Source organism: Impatiens glandulifera, chromosome 1 (assembly GCF_907164915.1).
Source record: "Impatiens glandulifera chromosome 1, dImpGla2.1, whole genome shotgun sequence".
NCBI classification, from domain to species: Eukaryota; Viridiplantae; Streptophyta; class Magnoliopsida; order Ericales; family Balsaminaceae; genus Impatiens; species Impatiens glandulifera.
This window is the reverse complement of record NC_061862.1, coordinates 21474296-21493935: the sequence shown is the minus strand read 5'-3', so window position 1 is coordinate 21493935 and position 19640 is coordinate 21474296. Positions and strand designations below refer to the sequence as shown.

Sequence of the window (19640 nt, the reverse complement as noted above, 5' to 3'; positions counted from 1 at the left end):
ATATATCTTCGCATTGTAATCCATTCAGAACCAAATAGCGATGTGATGTAAGACGTTTATGACTAATAGTGCATTCTAAATCAATCAAACCAAAAAAAATTGCATATATATGATAACATAAAAATTGCATATACATGATAACGCAATATAAAACTCTCAAATTTAGCCTCTGAGTCAAAATACTACCTAGGTAAGTCCACTATAGAATAACATTATTTGATAGATACAGAAAATTAAAATGCAGCCCTTCTATGAAAAAAAATAAGTTGGTGTCTTTTATATGCAAATTACTTCCGATCTAATATAATGCGGTAAAAAAATACTAAGAATTGAGGTAAAAGTAATTTTTTTTTTTACAATAATGTATATTTTCAATTTATTCTATTGACACATTATTTAGTAATCTTTTCTTATCTGTATTTTTTTTAATATCTATCAATTATTATTCAAAAATAATTTTAAATGACATAAACTTGATTTTATGTTATTATTTAAAATTAAAATATTTCATTATTTAATTAATAATTGATTAACTCGATTAAAGTAGTTCAAATATTAGGAGTGTTTCTTAATCAATCAAATATCAAGGTTTGGTTTCTTACTTTCAAATAAAAAATTAAAATTTTATTTATTAATTATATAGATAAATTAATAAAAAAAAAATAACTATATATATATATATTTGATTTAATATTCAAATGATATATTTTTCAACAAAAATATACTAAAAAAATTATTTAAAAATAATCAAGTTAGTTATTGAAATAGCCAAAATCATTAATTTCCCAATTCCCGCACTTTTTTATTTAGTTTTCTTTTAAGTTCTTCTCTTCATCTCATCCCAGAGTCCTTTTCTCAATTCTAACACTTTTCTCTTTATACACAAAATGAACTATAATAGTAATTTTCTTATCACCTTTTTCTTCTGAATATAGCACGTGTATAAAAGAATAAACTAATCTGAAATAAGTTGAATATGAGTTGAATCAAATCTACCTTAAATCAACTCCTTTCATCTTCTTCTTTACTTCATTCAGCAGGGAATGCCTGTTAATTGACCAACCACAGTCCGATCTTCTTTCTGATTTATAACTCCACAACTCGCTATTTGAACACACTGCTGTCAAACTTCTATCTTCCCTCAAAAGCTGGTTCAAGATCGGTAATTTCTCTCTGCATTTCACTTTCAATTAGTTTCTGTCGGCGGGGTTCTTAAATGGGTCATGATCGATTTCTGCTATTGCTTTTTCAAGACGAACATTTTATGTACAGATTCATTCCTTTAGTATTTCTGACAGTCAAATGTTTTTTCTGCATTTGCTTTGGCTTTTACACAAATCAGTTTGTTATTATAGGTCTAAAAGATTAACTTGATCAGTTATGGCTTGTGAGAACTCCATATCTAATGGCAAACTCAATGCAAATGCTGAGCCAATAAGAACTTATCAAGTGGTAGTAGCTGCAACAAAGGGTTTAGGTATTGACAAAGATGGCAAGTTACCCTGGGATTTGCCAACTGACGCAAAGTTTTTCATGAAAGTTACATATGCTACATCAGATCCTACTAAAAGGAATGCTGTCATAATGGGTAGAAAAAGTTGGGAAAGTATTCCATTGGCTGACAGGCCTTTTCCTGGACGCCTAAATGTTATTCTCACCCGTTCTGGTAAATTTAATATTGCTACTTCTGAGAATGTTTTGATGTGTTCGAGTACGGTGTCTGCTTTGGAATTACTAGCAACACCGCCTTATTCTGAATCCATCGAAACAGTTTTTGTTATAGGAGGTGGAGAGATTCTAAGGTATGCTAAACAAGTCACTCGCTTCTGTCTTTATTTTAATTGTCTTGATTTTTAATCGGTATTCTAATTCAGGGATGCGCTTAACGCTCCTGGATGTGAAGCTATCCACATTACAGAAATTGAGGCAGACCTGGAATGCGACGTGTTCATTCCTCCTATAGACTTTTCGGTCTTTCATCCTTGGTATTCGTCGTTTCCATTGATTGAAAACAATATACGCTACTCTTTTAATACCTATGTTAGGGTGAGAAATTCAGCTGTTTCAGATGCTTCTAAGTTTGATGTAACAAAGTTCACTTTTCTTCCCAAGATGATATTTGAGAAACATGAGGAGTATATGTATTTAAGACTGGTTGAAGATATAATTGAAAACGGAAATACAAAGGATGATAGGACAGGGACAGGTACTTTGTCCAAATTCGGATGCCAGGTAAACTCAAAACAAGATTACATGAACTAGATTTTCCTTTCTTAAGTAAAATGATGTGATTTTCTTATGCTCTGTCTTGTTTCATTTACAGATGCGATTCAATCTGCGCAAATATTTCCCTCTTCTTACAACAAAGGCATGTTTATATCAATTGCTTTAAAGTCTTAGCTAATGTGAGATATTTCATAGTGGGGGGGATAACCTTGTATTTGCTCTACAGAAAGTATTTTGGCGTGGCGTTGTGGAAGAACTTCTATGGTTCATTAGTGGATCGACAAATGCTAAGGTAGTTCTTTCTTCTTAGATACAACAAAAAGAAGTGCAATAAAGTTGTATAATGCATTACTTGTTAATGTATTTATTTTTACTTAATATTGCAGGTGCTGCAAGAAAAGGGCATTCGTATATGGGATGGAAATGCATCTAGAGACTATCTTGATAGGCAAGTAAACATAAACTGCTGAGCTGAAGCATTTTTGTTGGTTTTTTAAAATGCACATTTCCTTAAGTACTTCTCTTTTTTTCATTGTGGCAGCATTGGTTTGAAAGAAAGGGAAGAAGGGGACCTTGGACCTGTTTATGGGTTTCAATGGAGACACTTTGGTGCTAGGTGGGGTTTCTCTGTTATTTTAGTTTAGTTTAGTTTGTTTCTCTTTTTTGCAAAACAAATGTGCTGAAGTTTTGGTTATAGATACACTGACATGCATGCGGACTACAATGGCCAAGGATTTGACCAACTCTTAGATGTTATTGACAAGATCAAACGAAACCCGGATGATCGTCGGATCATTCTTTCAGCTTGGAATCCCTCTGATATCAATATAATGGCTCTTCCACCTTGCCACATGTTTGCTCAGGTGAGTAACATTTAAACAAATAATAAAAGACCCACATCTGTAACTATAAAGAAGCTTCGTTCAAAATCATGTTTTTTTTTTTTTGACAGTTCTATGTAGCCAATGGGGAGTTATCATGTCAAATGTATCAGCGGTCTGCTGACATGGGTCTTGGTGTGCCTTTTAATATCGCCTCTTATTCCCTCCTGACTTGCATGATTGCTCATGTTTGTGGTAAAACTCACCAATCTCTCTTCAAATGATTGAAAAGTTGAAAAGCCTGTTTTGTAATGATTTGTAACACGGCCTTATTTATTGCAGATCTTGTCCCAGGCGATTTTGTTCATGTTATAGGAGATGCTCATGTTTATCGTACTCACATTAGACCTTTGCAAGAGCAACTTCAGAAACTACCTAAAGCTTTTCCAGTAAGTATAAGCACTTATAGTTAAGAGCCAGAACATTTTTTTCTAGCTGTTATAACTTGTTTATGATATCCTACCCAAAATTCAGATTCTGGAGATTAATCGCGAAAAGAAGGACATAGATTCCTTTGTGGCTGCAGACTTCAAACTCATAGGATATGAGCCTCACCAGAAAATAGAAATGAAAATGACGGTGTAGATCATGTGTTTTGAGATTTTTTGAAACTGTCTTAATGTATTGTTGTTATGTGTTGTTGTTTGAGTTGCTTATATATACATCTGATCTCATTGTGTTCTTTTGTGGTATTTAGAAATACTTATTTACTTGGATTCAGATAAGAAACAACCAAATAAATAAGGATTTTCAGTTAAGACATTGTCACATTTATTCCAATTCAACCTAGGTTAGGCTAGGGATCTAGCTACTCATGAATTGGATGGTCCTAAGGGATAGATACTATGGTGACCCGTGATCCTTCAATAACAGACCGGTTCAATAAAATGAAAAAGGTATATATAGCTTTGAATTCTCTAATTTAGCATGTCTACATCCTATCCAAATTCATGAGTTTTTTTTTATTAAAGAATTTAGAATTTTTATAAGATGAATTATTAAAAAATAAATTGTGTATTTAAAATTTAAATAAATATATTTTAATTAATAAATTTAGTTATTTTGATGATTATAATAATAATAATAATAATAATAATTTAATCAATTATATATAAATAAAATCCTCTCTAAGGGCTTGTTAGATGATTTTTTGGGTTTTTATTCAAAATCTCTCATTAAATTTATTTATTTTTAAATTTAAATTTTAAATATTAAATATTAAAAAACATTATATAAAAATCAAAATTCAACCAACTTATTTTCATCAACAAGATTTTTAGTAAAATTCACTAAAAGCTCTAACATAATCAAAATCAAACAAGCTCAAGTTTAAATCAATATGCTAATAGTACTACACTTAATCATTTATTAGATGGGATGGGTTTGATAAGCTTAAATTTATCATTCTTATTTATTGAAAATTATTCAACTTATTCATAATTATTTAAAATTATTCAGCTTATTCATTAAAACTTTAATAATATTTAATTTTATTTATATTTATAACTTATTCTTTATAACTATTTTATAATTTCAATACCTAACTAATTAGACTGTTATAATAAATAACGAATTTAGGTAGGATTTCAGTGGCTTAATCTCATCACAAAACAAAATAAAATAAAAATTTTATGATAAAAGTTTGATATTATTTCTAATTTCTTAAAAAATCAATTTAATTCAGTATTGACCGTTTAATTCTTAATAAAAATGACAAGATTTACATTTTATTCATCAAATTTATCCTTAAATTTCTCATTAGTTTTCTAAGGCTACCCAAATGATTTGATTATGAATACATAATTATTATCCCATGAGTTTCTCACTCTCGATTAAATTATAGTGCCGGATGACATGCCTACATAAGCATCACATCATCCGGCATGGACATGAACCCAAAATAGGGCCAAATAAACATGTTGCTTTTAATCCCATGCATCCCAGGAAGCATCCGGCACTCTTTTGATCTTTTAATAAACATGGACATTTTTCAAAAATAAAAATATTGTTGTTGTGAATAAACGGGAAATTTGAGGAAATGACCCCAAAATAGGGCCAAATAGTCGATGGTGCGGCCCACTAATTTTTATAGCGCTGGTGACCCCCAAATTTTTTAATGACCATTTTACCCATGCGTCACGCACCCTCCAGGTGCGTGACGCACCCTGAACCCTATAAAGGCTTAATTTTTTTTCATTTTCGTTTCAGTTTCTCTCTCATCCAGCCCCTTTCTTCCCGTCTTCTCCGCCGTGAAACCCTAATGGTGGCGGAGAAGATTTTCTCTTCTTTTTCAGCGATGAAGAACGAATCGAAGAGGCACCGTCGACCATGGCACCATATTCAACGGCCTATAGCTTCGAAGAACATCCAATGGAGACGAGTTTGCACAGCGCTGAGGATTTCGAACAAATTGACATTTCATTCGGCCATTCCACTATATTTTGTGTTTATTTCGTTATTGTTTGTTTCGTGTTTGTTTGTTCCTCATTGATTCGCTGATTCCTTTACTGATTCGTTGAATGCAGATTGTTTGTTTGGTAGGATGCGTCACGTTGGATGCGTCAAGATGGATGCGTCAAGATGGATGCGTCAAGATGGATGCGTCAACATGGATGCGTCAACTCGGATGCGTCAAGATGGATGCGTCAACTCGGATGCGTCAAGTCGGATGCGTCAAGATGGATGCGTCAACTCGGATGCGTCAAGTAGGATGCGTCAACTCGGATGCGTCAACTCCGATGCGTCAACTCGGATGCGTCAACTCCGATGCGTCAACTCGGATGCGTCAAGTAGGAGACGATGCGTCACATTTATTTTTATTTTATATAAAAACCCAAATAAGCCTCGACCACTATTCATGCTCTCTCTCTCTCTCTCGCACCCGACGACGCACCTGCCTCGACGACGCACCTGCCTCGACGTCTCTTCCTGCTCGTCTTCGTCTTCATCTTCTCGTTCATTCATTGACTTCTTGAGGTTAGTTTTAGTTATGTTTGTTTATGTTCATGTTAGGTTTTAGGGTTGGTTGCTTCTTGTTTGCAAATGGTTCATTCATGGTTTATGTTAGGGTTTAGGGTTGCTACATGCTTGCAAATGCTTCATGCATGTTTTATGTTATGTTTTTAGGGTTGCTTCTTGCTTTCAAAAAGTTCATGCATGTTTTATGTTAGGGTTTTAGGGTAGGTTGCTTCCTGCTTTCAAACGGTTCATGCATGTTTTATGTTAGGAATTAGGGTAGGATGCTTCTTGATTTCAAATGGTTCATGCACGGTTTATGGGTTGGGTTGCGTCAAGCAGCTGCGTCAAGCAGCTGCGTCAAGCAGCTGCGTCAAGCAGCTGCTTGACGCATCTGACAATTGTTTCTAGCTATTTTGACGGTTGCTTTTCTTCTCGTTTGTTTATATTTGTTGTGAAATGTTTTCACAAACATTGTTGTTTTTCTTTTCCCTTTTGTAGATGGCAGACTTCACGGTTCATGATTTTCCTGGTAGGATTTCATTGAAATCTGTCCTAGCCTTGAAAAAAGTATCTGATAGGTTTGAAGCGCTGGGTCTTATGGAGAGGGCTCTAAATTCTCAATTTCAGTATTTATTGAGAGGAGTCCTAGACTTGTTGTTCTCAGGGACCATTTTACATCAGTTGCTGGTTCGGAAGGTGAAGGCCAATTTGAATAGGATGATTTTCAACTTTAATGGGGAGGAATATACTTTTGGTCTGAAAGAGTACGCATTGATTACAGGCCTCAACTTCGACAGATTGCCTGAATACAAAGATGAATGCCGAGGTTGTCCACCCTTGCTGATAAAATATTTCAAAAGGAATACGTCAATTCGAATGATGGATTTGGAATCTATATTCATGAAATGCACCGATAAGGAAGACGCATGGAAGATCGGGTTGATCTGCTTGATTAACCAGTACCTCTTCTCATATGACCCAAAACGACTTTTAAATCTCAAAATCATCCATATGGTTGAAGATGTTGAAGACTTCCTCCAATTTCCATGGGGGAAGGTGTCCTTTAGATTCACCATGAGGGGTCTTGACCAGGACATGAAACACCACAGGTCCGTATATATGTCCAGGAAAGGGAGTGGAGTTACTAATTCTTTTGCTTATAACGTGTATGGGTTTGTACTAGCACTACAAGTGTGGAGCTATGAGATCATTCAAAACTTGGTCCCTAAATTCGCCACAAGGAAAGACGTTGATGGCCCTTTTCGCCCAAGGATACTGTTGTATCAATCGAAAAGGAAGAATACATTTCAGGAGATGCAATCTGCCTTTAACAGCGCTGTGTTTTCTAAGATGCAAGAGTCCTCCGAGGAGACGAGTTTGTACAGTGGGGAGGATTTTGAACACATTAACAATTCATACGATGATTTGTTTGAGGGAGTTACTGATGGGGGAAAAAAGAGAAAGGCTGATGAAGATGTTGCTGAAGATGATGATGATGAAGATGTTGATGAAGAACCTACTACTGTCCAACCTTCCAAGAGGAAAAGGAATGTTGAATATGATGATATATCCCCCCCAGCAAAGCAGCCATCAAGCGTCGTAGCCTGCGTAACATGAGTCCCCCATCCGCAACTTCAACACCTCCATCATCACCTCCACGTGAACCTGCACCGGCATCTCATGTTCAGATAAAGGATGCCAAAGTGATAAAGAAGGATGTCGAAGAGATAAAGAAAGATGTCGAAGAAATCAAGAGAGACATAAGAGACATCAAATTGAATCAACAAAACTACTTTACGAGGTTTGAAAAGATGATTCTCAGTTTAAGCAACCAGTTCGCCAGCCATGTCACCAACCAGGTAATTCTGTTAGAGCTTTCTGTTTTTTACTACTTTATGTCTTTGACGCGGCTGCTTGACGCAGCTGCTTGCTTGACGCAGCTGCTTGCTTGACGCAGCTGCTTGCTTGACGCAGCTGCTTGACGCAGCTGCTTGACGCATCCTTAATTTAAATTCTTTTCACTTTTGTAGCAGGAGCAGAAGGAGAATGACATCGGTCTGAATGACAATCGTGACAATGAAGAGGAAGAAAAGCAGAATCATATTCGTGTTGAAGAAGAGGAAGAAAAGCATATTGACATTCGTGACGAAGAAGATGAGAATGCCATTGGTCTGAATGACATTCTCGATGAAGAAGATGAGCAAAAGGAGAATGAGAAGGTTAATAATGTTGAATTGGAGCAAGACAATGTTGAATTGGAGCAGAAGAAGATTGAGAATGAGATTGTTGAGGATCCGCCGATAGAGAATGTTGAGGCTGTTGTCGAGAAAGAGGCCGTTGTCGAGAAAGAGGTCGTTGTTGAAGAAGGGGAGAAGAAAGAAGAAGGGGAGATTGAAGAAGAAGGGGAGAAGAAAGAAGAAGTGGAGAAGAAAGAAGAAGGGGAGAAGAAAGAAGAAGGGGAGATTGAAGAAGAAGTGGAGAAGAAAGAAGAAGTGAAGAGAAAACCTATACAAAAGACTTTTAAGAAAAAGGTTGGGAAGAAGAAAGACGAAAATGACGAAGATGAACTGGAAATAGTGAATACTCCTCCTCCTCTTCCTAAGAAAGTCATATTGGTCACGCGAAGGAATAGGAGGCCGAAGAATGATCCAGATTTCACCGACCCCAATCTGAAACAGCCCAAGTTAAAAGATCCTATCACCGTCAATCCACTTCTAAAATATGACGATCAACTTCTTCATCAATTGCAAACATGGCTTAAAGATCCAAACACTGACAACAACAAAATTGAGCTCCATACTATATTAGGTGATAAGGCATTATTTCGCCGAATGCTAAAAAGGTTCACCTGGCTGACTGATGATGTAAGTAATATTTATGTTAGAATAATTTTAGATTTGCAGATTGTATTTTAAATGTGTTTCTCTTGTGTAGGAAATCGATGCAGGTTGCTTCATTCTGAGAAGAAGAGCTTGGGTATATCCAAAGACATATAAGAAGAACTTCTTTATTGGAGATTGTTGGCTCCACACCAGGTTCACTGCTGAGTACGTTGCGTTTAACAAAAGTCGTATTGAGTTTGACATTGAAAACTTTTTCGAATACTTCTTGGGCGATGAAAGCAACTATAGGAATAGTTGGAAAGTATGCGATGATATATATATTCCTTTGAACATCAAAGACGTCCACTGGATACTTTGTGTTGTCCGTCTACAGCAATGGCGCGTAGACGTATATGACTGCGATCCTGGATGTTATGCTAATCTTGATGAGTTTGTGCTACCGATGTGCCAAATGATTCCGGTTATATTTGACAAGGCATTGCCTCTTGAAGATAAACAAAGATTTCCCCTGCTCAACCCTGATTCCGTTTTGCCATACACAAGACGTCCAGAGTCAGAAGTTCCCAAAGCAACTAAGAGTGGAGATTGTGGTGTATTTGTACTAATGTATATTGAGTACTTGACTGTAGGTCTGAATCTAGAAGAAGTGACCTCAAATGAGATGAAAGCTTGGAGAGAAAAGTGGGCAGTGAGGTTATTTCATGGAATTGTAGATCCATAGGTTATTTATGAAACTTTTGTACTGTACTGATATCAAATTTTTGTAATGTTAATCTCAAACCTTTGTAATATGGTTGATTTAATGATATAAAATGTTGTTTATGATATATATGTTATTGTAATTAATTAAATGCCTGAAGTACACAGTTATATAAATCATGTCTAATGTAATAGGTTCTGCACTAATGTAAACCATGTTTCGTCAAGCAGCTGCGTCAAGCAGCTGCGTCAAGCAGTTTCGTCAAGCAGCTGCGTCAAGCAGTTTCGTCAAGCAGCTGCGTCAAGCAGTTTCGTCAAGCAGCTGCGTCAAGCAGCTGCGTCTAGAAAAACACTTGGTACAAAAACCCTGTCCCTGTATTACATTCACCAGAAAACTACAAAAACACCAGAAAATACCAGAAAACAACATTAACACCATTAACAATACAATACACTTTACTGAATCCTTGAATCTTGAATCCTTGATGCAAAAACAACATTAACACCTCCACACAAGACATTTGGTAATAAGTCTACAAAAACAACATTAACACCACAACACAACACTAACAAGTTCATTCTAAGCTAATGGCTCGTAAGATTGAGTTGATGGCTCGTAGAGCTGAGATGAGGGCTCGTACAGTTGAGATGATGATGGCTCATTCTGCTGAGATGATGAGGGCACATGCTGCTGAGTTGATGAGGGCTCATTCTGCTGAGATGATGAGGGCACATGCTGCTGAGATGATGAGGGCTCATGCTGCTGAGATGATGCTCTTGCTCTTGCGGTAGACGGTGCAGGCATCACTGCTTTGCATGTTGCTCTATTATGTCCTAGACCTGCACATGAACTGCATCGTCTCGGGACCTTACGGACCTCACCTTGGGATGTCCTACGTTTAGTTTGTGGCCGACCTTTCTTAACCTTCACAGATGGTTTTAGACACACGCGTTGTTTGATAATATCGGGAAGATCCCAATTCTCTTCATCACCAACCGGATAACATGTCTCCGCATATGCATTCAACCAAGATACAGTTGTATAATACCTATGAGAAGGAAAATAAAACGATTAAAAATAGGTTAAATAAATAAGTTCAAAACGATTAAATACCTTGAGCATAAGTCGTAAGGAACCACATTCCTGTGACGGGCAGCAGCCAGTGCATGTGTACAAGGAAGACCGGAGACTTCAAATACCCTACAAGTGCAGTCCTTGTCCTTCAAATTGACTTTATAATGTGCCTCATTATCATGCACATACAACTCAAATCGGTTAAGGGATGATACGGTATAGAATCTTGCTTTCTCAAAACCATCACATAATAACTTTTCATACGTTGGAGATAAAAATTCTTGGTGGTTGGACGCTTTTTCTCTTCTATCATTAAACCACCCTTGTAATGTTGTTCTTAAAAACTCAAGCATTGCTGAAATTGGATACTTTCTGGCTTCCCTGCACTGACTATTCAAACTCTCTGCATAATTGCTTGTGAGTTGATTGTATCGTTTACCGGGGAAATATGCTCTACTCCATCTTTGAAACCCAATCTCTTCCAAATAGGCAGCAATCCTATGATCTTTAACCCTGATCTTGTCAAAAAACCGATTAAATTGGAGGATAGTGTACGCACGAGAAGCCAAATCAAACTCGACATGACAATTATCAGTTTTGAATTTGGCATTAATATTCATCTTTATGTGATATGTGCACGCACCGTGGTCTGCTTCTGGAAAAACAGCACACAAGGCATTGGCTATACTTGGGTGTCTATCGGATACGAAGACGAGATCATCAACTAATCCAATTGCTTCTCTAAGTTTTTGCATGAAATAAGTCCACGAGTTATTATTCTCTGAATCAACAACGCCAAATGCAACAGGATACAGTTGCTCATTGGCATCCAATGCAACAGCCACCAATAATTGACCTCCCACCTTGTGCTTGAGAAAACTTGCATCAACACACAATACGGGACGACAGAAGGCTTTGAAACCCCTAATTGAGAGGCCTAGAGACATGAACATATATTTGAAGTGCCCGTGCTCGTCTGTCTGAATATCTGTTATGGTACCCAGATTATTCTTCTCCAACATGTATAGGTATGAAGGCAATTTTCCATAGGAATCCTCTACCGTTCCTCGCACCGCCGTTAAAGCCGTTTCCCTTGCCCTCCAAGCCTTATTATAAGTCAAAAACATCCCATAATCTGGCTACATGTCTTCAATTATTTTTTTAGGCAAGTGGTTATGGTGATGGTCCATGTACTTACCCTTCATGCACTGCCCAATAACCCATGCCGGTGTTTGCATTTTTTTTCCGGCCTCGACAAAACTGAGCATGAGTGTTGTCGATTGAATTTCCGAATCTCAAACATCTCGGAAAACTTACCTTTCACAGCACGTAAGCTCCACTTGCATGTCTCATCCATACATTTCACATACCAAAGATGTTTTCGAGACTTTTTCACTTTGAATTCAAAATGATAAGTCATCGCATATTTATATAGCGTCAGTTGAAGTTCTTTTTTAGTATCAAATAACGTACCGACTTCCAATACGGTTTCACTAGTTAACGCCAATGCAAATGAAGGGTCTGTCGGTGATACGTCTGTAGGATCTGTCGATGGTGTACCCATTGACGCTCTTGCACTAGATGGTGTACCCATTGACGCTCTTGCACTAGATGGTGTACCCATTGACGCTCTTGCACTAGATGGTGTACCCATTGACGCTCTTGCACTAGATGGTGTACCCATTGCTCTTGCACTAGATGGTGTACCCATTGGTGTAGGTATTGACCGGTGCGGCGTGCGTGCAACTGCTGATGCAGGACTAGTAGTAGCTTGGAAATCACTAACCCGTTCATAATTAAAGTCAATAACGCGTTCATGATTAATCAGTTCATGATGAGCCCGTTCATCATCTTCTCCTCCTCCTTCATTATCACTTTCAAATAAAATCTGTTGAGAAACAACTCGAGAAACAACGCCGGGTATACTTTTTTGAGTAATGATTGGTAGTGTAGTATCTTGACTTGGGTACTTCTCTACTAATGAGACACAAAGTGGTGACGAAGATGACGAACTTCGACCCGATATCAACCGTGATAAATACATGCCCACATCTTTATCTCCCTCAATAACAACAGGGGGAAGTTTTGCAGAAGGATCATACATGACTTTAATCACTAAATCATATGCAGACTTTTGCACGTTAATCGTCTCATAGATTGTATCAACTAATTGAGCAAATGTAGTACATTGAGGTATATCCATGGTTTTGCATGATTGTGCAGAGAAAGACCTGGTACCATTGGCTGCAATTTGCCACTCTCCATTGTACACAACAAATACGTCAGCAAATACTTCAGCTGCAATTGAAAAAATTATAGTATCAATCGAGAGACACCGTAACAATGAAATGCAAGTAATAGTTATAAATGGTCTGGGGTGCGTTACGCATCTGCGTAATGCAACTACGTGACGCAACTGCGTTACGCAACTACGTGACGCAACTGCGTTACGCACCCGGTTTCCGTCGCGACGGTGGCATTCCACCTACTCATTACCTAATCACTACACCCTAACAAACAAAGCAATCCAAGAGATAAATGAAGAAGGAGAAGAATACCTGTAGCAGCAGAAAGAGACATGGTGAAGGAAGAGAGGATTCCGCCGTCGTCTTCGTCGGTCGGTGGTTGGGTTTTTTAGAGAGAAGGAGGAGAAGGGAAGTGAAGAAAGAGAAGAAGAAAGAAAGAATGAAAAGAACTGATATTTTTTTTATTATATAGTAAGGGCATTGTGGACTTTTCACAATGCCCTCAGGTGCGTCACGCAACGGGAGGGTGCGTGACGCAACGGGGGTATTTTCGGCAGAAAAATGTTTGGGGGTCACCAGCGCTATAAAAATTATCCCCCCGCACCATCGGCTATTAGGCCTTATTTTGGGGTCATTTCCTCAAATTTCCCCATGTCTACAACAAAAATGGGTTTTATTATAAAATAAATAATAATTTTATATGATTTGAGTTTCATGAATTTTTTATGTTTTTTTTTCGATTATTGAAATTATTATTTTTATTTTTTAATATAAAAGGTTAACATGATCTCACCTACTCATTCAATAATATTGGATTATATTATATTAATTAATTTATGCCTAAGACCATCTTCAACCTACAAACTCATTATTAAAACCTAAAATGTCACATCAACATTAATTCATCTCCAACCCAAAAAATGGTTAGTTCGATACTACATGTACTGATAGTGCATGTATCCATTAATAAAGTGGCACATGTACAAAGACAAAAAAATTGACAAATTAGAGAGATGATGCTTTACTTTTGTGTATAGGTGTCACTTCATGAGTGGGATACAAATAGTGTCTTTACATGTAGCATCGAATTAACCCAAAAACTCATTTCTAAACTCAAAAAAATATTATTAGAATATTCATTTCTTACACTAACATCTTAACTTTATTAATATTATCTATATATTTATCAACTTTACATATTTAATTCCAATCCTTTTTTATTCCTTTAATAAAATTAAGATAAAATTAATTATATATATTTTCACGGATAATTGCTTCTTTTTTTTTTATGTATTTTCCATGTTTATTCATACGGTTTAAAATTATAAATTTATAATCTGTAAAATTTAAGTTATAAAATATAACGTAAAAATATAAAATAAATTAGATAAATTTTTGTAAGTATAATACAATTTAATGATTTAATTATACATTTAAAAATATTATAATTTTTTATCTTAAAATTAAAAATTGAAGGACCAATTAAATGTTTCAAATAATTTATATAAACAAGTTTAATATTTAAATTAATATAATTATATATTTCAAGGACTTAATTAACATTTTATAAAAAATATGATGTAGAGTGAACAAGAACTACGCATATATGCATTTATTTTTACATTTTGGGTTAGTTGGATGCTACCCATACAGGTAGTGACTTAATCCAATTATTAATTGACACATGTGACTCTTTAAATTCCTTTCTCTCACACTTTAACTCATAAATTATGGTTTGAGAATTTAAAGGAGAAAATAATATATTAAATTATTTTATATATTTTTTTACTAAAAATAACATAATTATTTTATATCATTATTAATTAATTATATATTAAATTATTATATATATTTTGTTACTAGTAATAATATAATAATTTTAATATATCACATTAATATTATTTATTATTAATAAAATATAAATATTATATATATTTTTGTACGGATAATTTTAATATGCATTAAATTATTATATATATATATATATATATATATATTTAATAAGAACAAGATAATAATTTTAAAATATATATTATAATTAAATATATATCACATTAATATTATTTACTAGTGACATAAAAATTATAATATAAAATTTATAAATTATTATTAATTAAATATATATTACATTAACATGTTGTTGAGAATTTAAAGGAGGAAATTATATATTAAATTATTAAATATTTTTTAGGAGGTATAACATAATAATTTAAAATTATTATATATATATATATATATATATATATATATATATATATATATATATATATAACACATTTACATGTCATTAGATATCTTAATAATTTTTTTAAATTATTTTGTTATTTTTCATAAAAATATATAAATAATAATTTAATATATATGTATATATATATATATATTTAATTAATAATAATTTAAGATGATTATGTTATTTTAATAAAAATAAAATATATAATAATTTAATATATCATTTCTTTCTTTAAATTTTCAACCATAGTTAAGTTAAGTTTATGAGTTAAGCGTGAGAAAAAGAAATTTAAAGAGTGAAATGTCTCATAATTGGATTCAGACACTACATGTATGGGTAGCATCAAACCAACCCTCATTTTGTAGGTCAGGGCCGTTCAATTTGAGCAAAAATTGAAGTTGCTTTTGCATTTGCAGTCCGGTTAGAGAAGCCCTAGATGTGTTAGTTTTCTTATTTTCATTTTATATAGTATATTATCTTGTTTAAACAACAAATTTCACTAAAAAATAACTATACTTATTATATATTTTTTATTTATTTAGAAAGTTTGCATAATACTCTAATTTTTATTAGGAATTCAGACTTTTTGTCACTAAAAAAAGACTTATATATATATATATTAACTATCTTCATAAATTATTCTCATAATAATATATAATAATTTGATTATGGATCACAGCATCTTCATATAAGATAATTATTGACACAAGTCAAGAAAAACAAATTATGAAATTAAGAGAACTATAAAAATAATAAAATTATTAATTAATTAGTTTAAAATATATTAATTAATTTGTATTTGTAGTGAAACTCCCATACAAAGATATAAACTTCAACAATATTACCTTAAACAGTTTTATATCCTTTTCAAGTTCTTAACCAGAAACATATTGTATTTTGTTTTTTATCTCAAAACAAAAATTGTAATGTATTGTATTGTTTTAGAATATTATAAAGATTGGTCAAAGTTTTCTTTCCACAAAATTATAATTATTTTGATGATTATACAGATCAAGTATTTGATCTTATCCTAATCCTATTATTTATATCAAAAGTTGATATTTTTCATGATTTACTTCATTAATATTAAGATGAAATATCTTTATATAGGAGTCTTAAATAATAAATATTAGTGTCATCCACACACACCTTTATAGTTTCTTGTGATGATCAATTCCATAATATAAAATACTTCTAAATTCAAAATATAATATTTTCCATTATAACAAATACCCATAATTGTTGAAATATGCAAATTATGCTGAATCAATAATTTTTTTTATCAACACGCAATTAATGTGTTTCCTTTGTGGTGGGTACATGCAATATGTTGACTATGAGTGATTTTTTTCTAACGGATTTATTATATTTAAATAATTACATAAGAAAATAAGTAGGATGATAATTTGAAACCGCCCTGCAAAAATCGAACCGAAACCAAACGGAGATGGGGCGGGGTTTGTATTTGTGTCCCCCGTCCCGGCCCGCCCCGATTCTGCCCCGAACACCATAAACATAATTAAATATATTAAAATCACCAGTATATTTATTTATTCACTATATTTTATAAGAATAGTAAGTTATTTCTTTATAATAATATAAAATTTTAATATATTATATTAAAAAATTTATTTATATAATTTTGTTGTATAATTTTTAACTGTGTCCCTCGGAATTCCCCGAAACCAAAAAAATCGAACAAGACAGGGATGATATTAAAAAAAAAATTCAAAATTAAAATGGGGTAAAAATTGTATTCCCATCCTAAACCGCCCCGTTACCTCCCTAAAAATAAATCATAAAAATACATTGCAATAATGTGAATCAGACTATAGTATATAGAGAAGTTATCTTGAATTGATAATTTTCCTTTTTCTCTATAGTGACCGAGCCCACTCTTCCTCCCGTTGTGGAAAGACGAAAAAGGCAGTAGATAAGTTAAACTAACTTTTATATTATTTTTAAAATTAAAAAAAAAAAAAAGGTAAATAATGTTTAAATGCATGAATTATTAAATTATTTATCTTCCTTAACCCTAAACCATCGGAAAATAAACCTCAACTAACCATATTCCTATAAGATAATTCATCCAAAGATTGAATCTTTAGGTTTATAAATTGTTTGATTTCACTAAACCCACAAATTCTATAAATAAATCCTCTTCGATCTTATCATCTTCAAGTTTCAGTTTCAGTAGAGAGAGGAGAGAGAATAATTATGGGTAATGGCCTTGAGCTACTCCGATTTACCGTCCATGTTATCAAAGGCCAATGGTTTTCACTTTTCGCATCTTTTCTAATCATGGCCGGAGCAGGAGCCACTTATCTTTTTGGAGTTTACTCCAAAGAAATCAAATCCTCTCTAGGTTACGATCAAACCACCCTCAATCTTCTCGGATTCTTCAAAGATCTAGGAGCAAACGTCGGAGTTTTGTCCGGTCTCATCGCCGAAGTAACTCCGACATGGTTTGTTCTCTTAGTCGGCGCCTCCTTAAACTTCGGTGGTTACTTCATGATATGGTTAGCCGTCACCGGAAAAATTGCCAAACCCAAAGTCTGGCAGATGTGTATGTATATATGTATCGGAGCTAATTCTCAGAATTTCGCTAATACCGGCGCTCTCGTCACCGCCGTCAGAAACTTCCCGGAAAACAGAGGTGTTATGTTAGGTCTTTTAAAGGGTCTTACTGGATTGAGCGGCGCTATTATGACACAGATCTATTTAGCTATTTATGGTAACGATTCGAAATCGTTAATCCTTCTTATTGGTTGGCTTCCGGCGGCTATTTCTGTCATATTTGTTTATACTATTCGTGATATGAAGACTGTTAGACGGCCGAATGAACTTGGAATCTTTTATCAGTTTTTGTATGTAACAATTGTATTAGCTTTGTTTATCATGATCATGACTGTTGCTGAGAAATTGGTTTCTTTTCCTAAAGCTGCTTATGCTGGAAGTGTAACTGTTGTATGTGGGTTACTCTTTGTACCTCTGTTAATCGCCATTAGAGAAGAGAAAATAACATGGAAAGAAAAGAAGATGAAGAAAAACTCCGGTGAACCCAATTCAATCGCCGTCGTGGAGTATCAAACCCAGAAACCGATTGCTTCGCCGGAGGAAAAACAGAGGTCTTGTTTTGCTAACATATTTGATAAACCGCCTAGAGGAGATGATTACACTATTCTTCAAGCTCTTATTAGCACCGACATGCTTATCCTGTTTTTAGCCACTCTTGGTGGGTTGGGTTCGAGTCTAACCGCGGTTGATAATTTGGGTCAGATTGGAGAATCATTAGGATACCCACAAAAGACAATCAAGACATTTCTTTCACTATTAAGTATATGGAACTACTTCGGTCGGATTTTCTCAGGATTCGTTTCTGAAACCCTTTTAACCAAATACAAATTTCCAAGACCTTTAATGATGACACTAGTCCTAATCCTCTCCTCCGTTGGCCATCTTCTAATCGCGTTCCCAATCCCTGGCTCAGTCTACATGGCCTCAATCATAATCGGGTTCTCATTTGGGGCTCAATTGCCTCTTTTATTCGCCATCATATCGGAATTGTTCGGACTTAAATACTATTCAACTTTGTTTAACTGTGGGCAGTTGGCTAGCCCGCTTGGGTCTTATCTGTTGAATGTGAAATTGACAGGGACGATGTATGATAGGGAGGCTGTGGCGGATCTTAGCCGGAAAGGGTTGAGTCGGTCGGCGGGAACGGAATTGACTTGTATTGGAACTCATTGTTATAGGTTGTCTTTTGTGATATTGGCGGCGGTGACGTTTTCAGGTGCTCTTGCTTCTTTGATTTTGGTGGCAAGAACTAGGGAGTTTTATAGAGGTGATATTTACATGAAATTTAGGGATCGGGAAGTGGCGGCTATGGCCGATTCCGGCGCCGGTGATGTAGAAATTCCGCCGCCGCCGCCGACCAAGAAATGATATTACCATTTTTTTTTCTTTTTCTTTTTGATTAATTATATGCATAATTATTATTATAATAATAATTATTATTATTATTATTATTATTATTATGTAAAACATGTTTGTGGGTAAGTCGACACGCTTAGAAAATAACACTAATCAGTCAACATTATGGGCTCATCATCGCACATGCTTTCTCTCTCAAGTACTCTTAATTTTAGGTTTTGTTTTTTAAATATACAATATTTATTATATTTCAATGCTACAATCCTAGTTTAAATTAAGATTTAAATCTTAAATCCGTGAACCCGCAAATTGGATAGCAAAATACTGTGAATTTTTTTTATTTTTCTGTATATTTTAGTATCACTGGAAAACCTTCTTTATAATGACATTATATTTTCCTTTTAACTAAATTAAAAATAATTGATTGAAAAAAAAACATAAATTTTACTTTAGTTATTGTTATATGTTAGGCCTGGTTCGATTAATTAAGGTTTTTTAAAAAATTTAGAGGGAGAAAAAAATAATGATCGGTGATTATTTTGAGGAGGT

General features: G+C 34.4%; 2 protein-coding genes across 2 annotated transcripts; both read left to right on the top strand.

The window, feature by feature from the left end:
- Positions 1 to 1355: 1355 nt before the first annotated feature.
- Positions 1356 to 3692, top strand: LOC124920675 (bifunctional dihydrofolate reductase-thymidylate synthase-like). Its single transcript, XM_047461221.1, has 10 exons — positions 1356 to 1802; positions 1875 to 2232; positions 2324 to 2368; positions 2411 to 2518; positions 2613 to 2674; positions 2768 to 2842; positions 2924 to 3089; positions 3179 to 3302; positions 3390 to 3496; positions 3582 to 3692. The coding sequence occupies exons 1-10, from the start codon at positions 1381 to 1383 to the stop codon at positions 3690 to 3692; spliced, it is 1578 nt and encodes a 525-aa protein (XP_047317177.1). The 5' UTR covers positions 1356 to 1380.
- Positions 3693 to 17332: 13640 nt separating this feature from the next.
- On the top strand, positions 17333 to 19279 carry LOC124920682. The gene has a single exon (XM_047461228.1). The coding sequence runs from the start codon at positions 17376 to 17378 to the stop codon at positions 19101 to 19103; it is 1728 nt and encodes a 575-aa protein (XP_047317184.1). The 5' UTR covers positions 17333 to 17375; the 3' UTR covers positions 19104 to 19279.
- Positions 19280 to 19640: the final 361 nt, after the last annotated feature.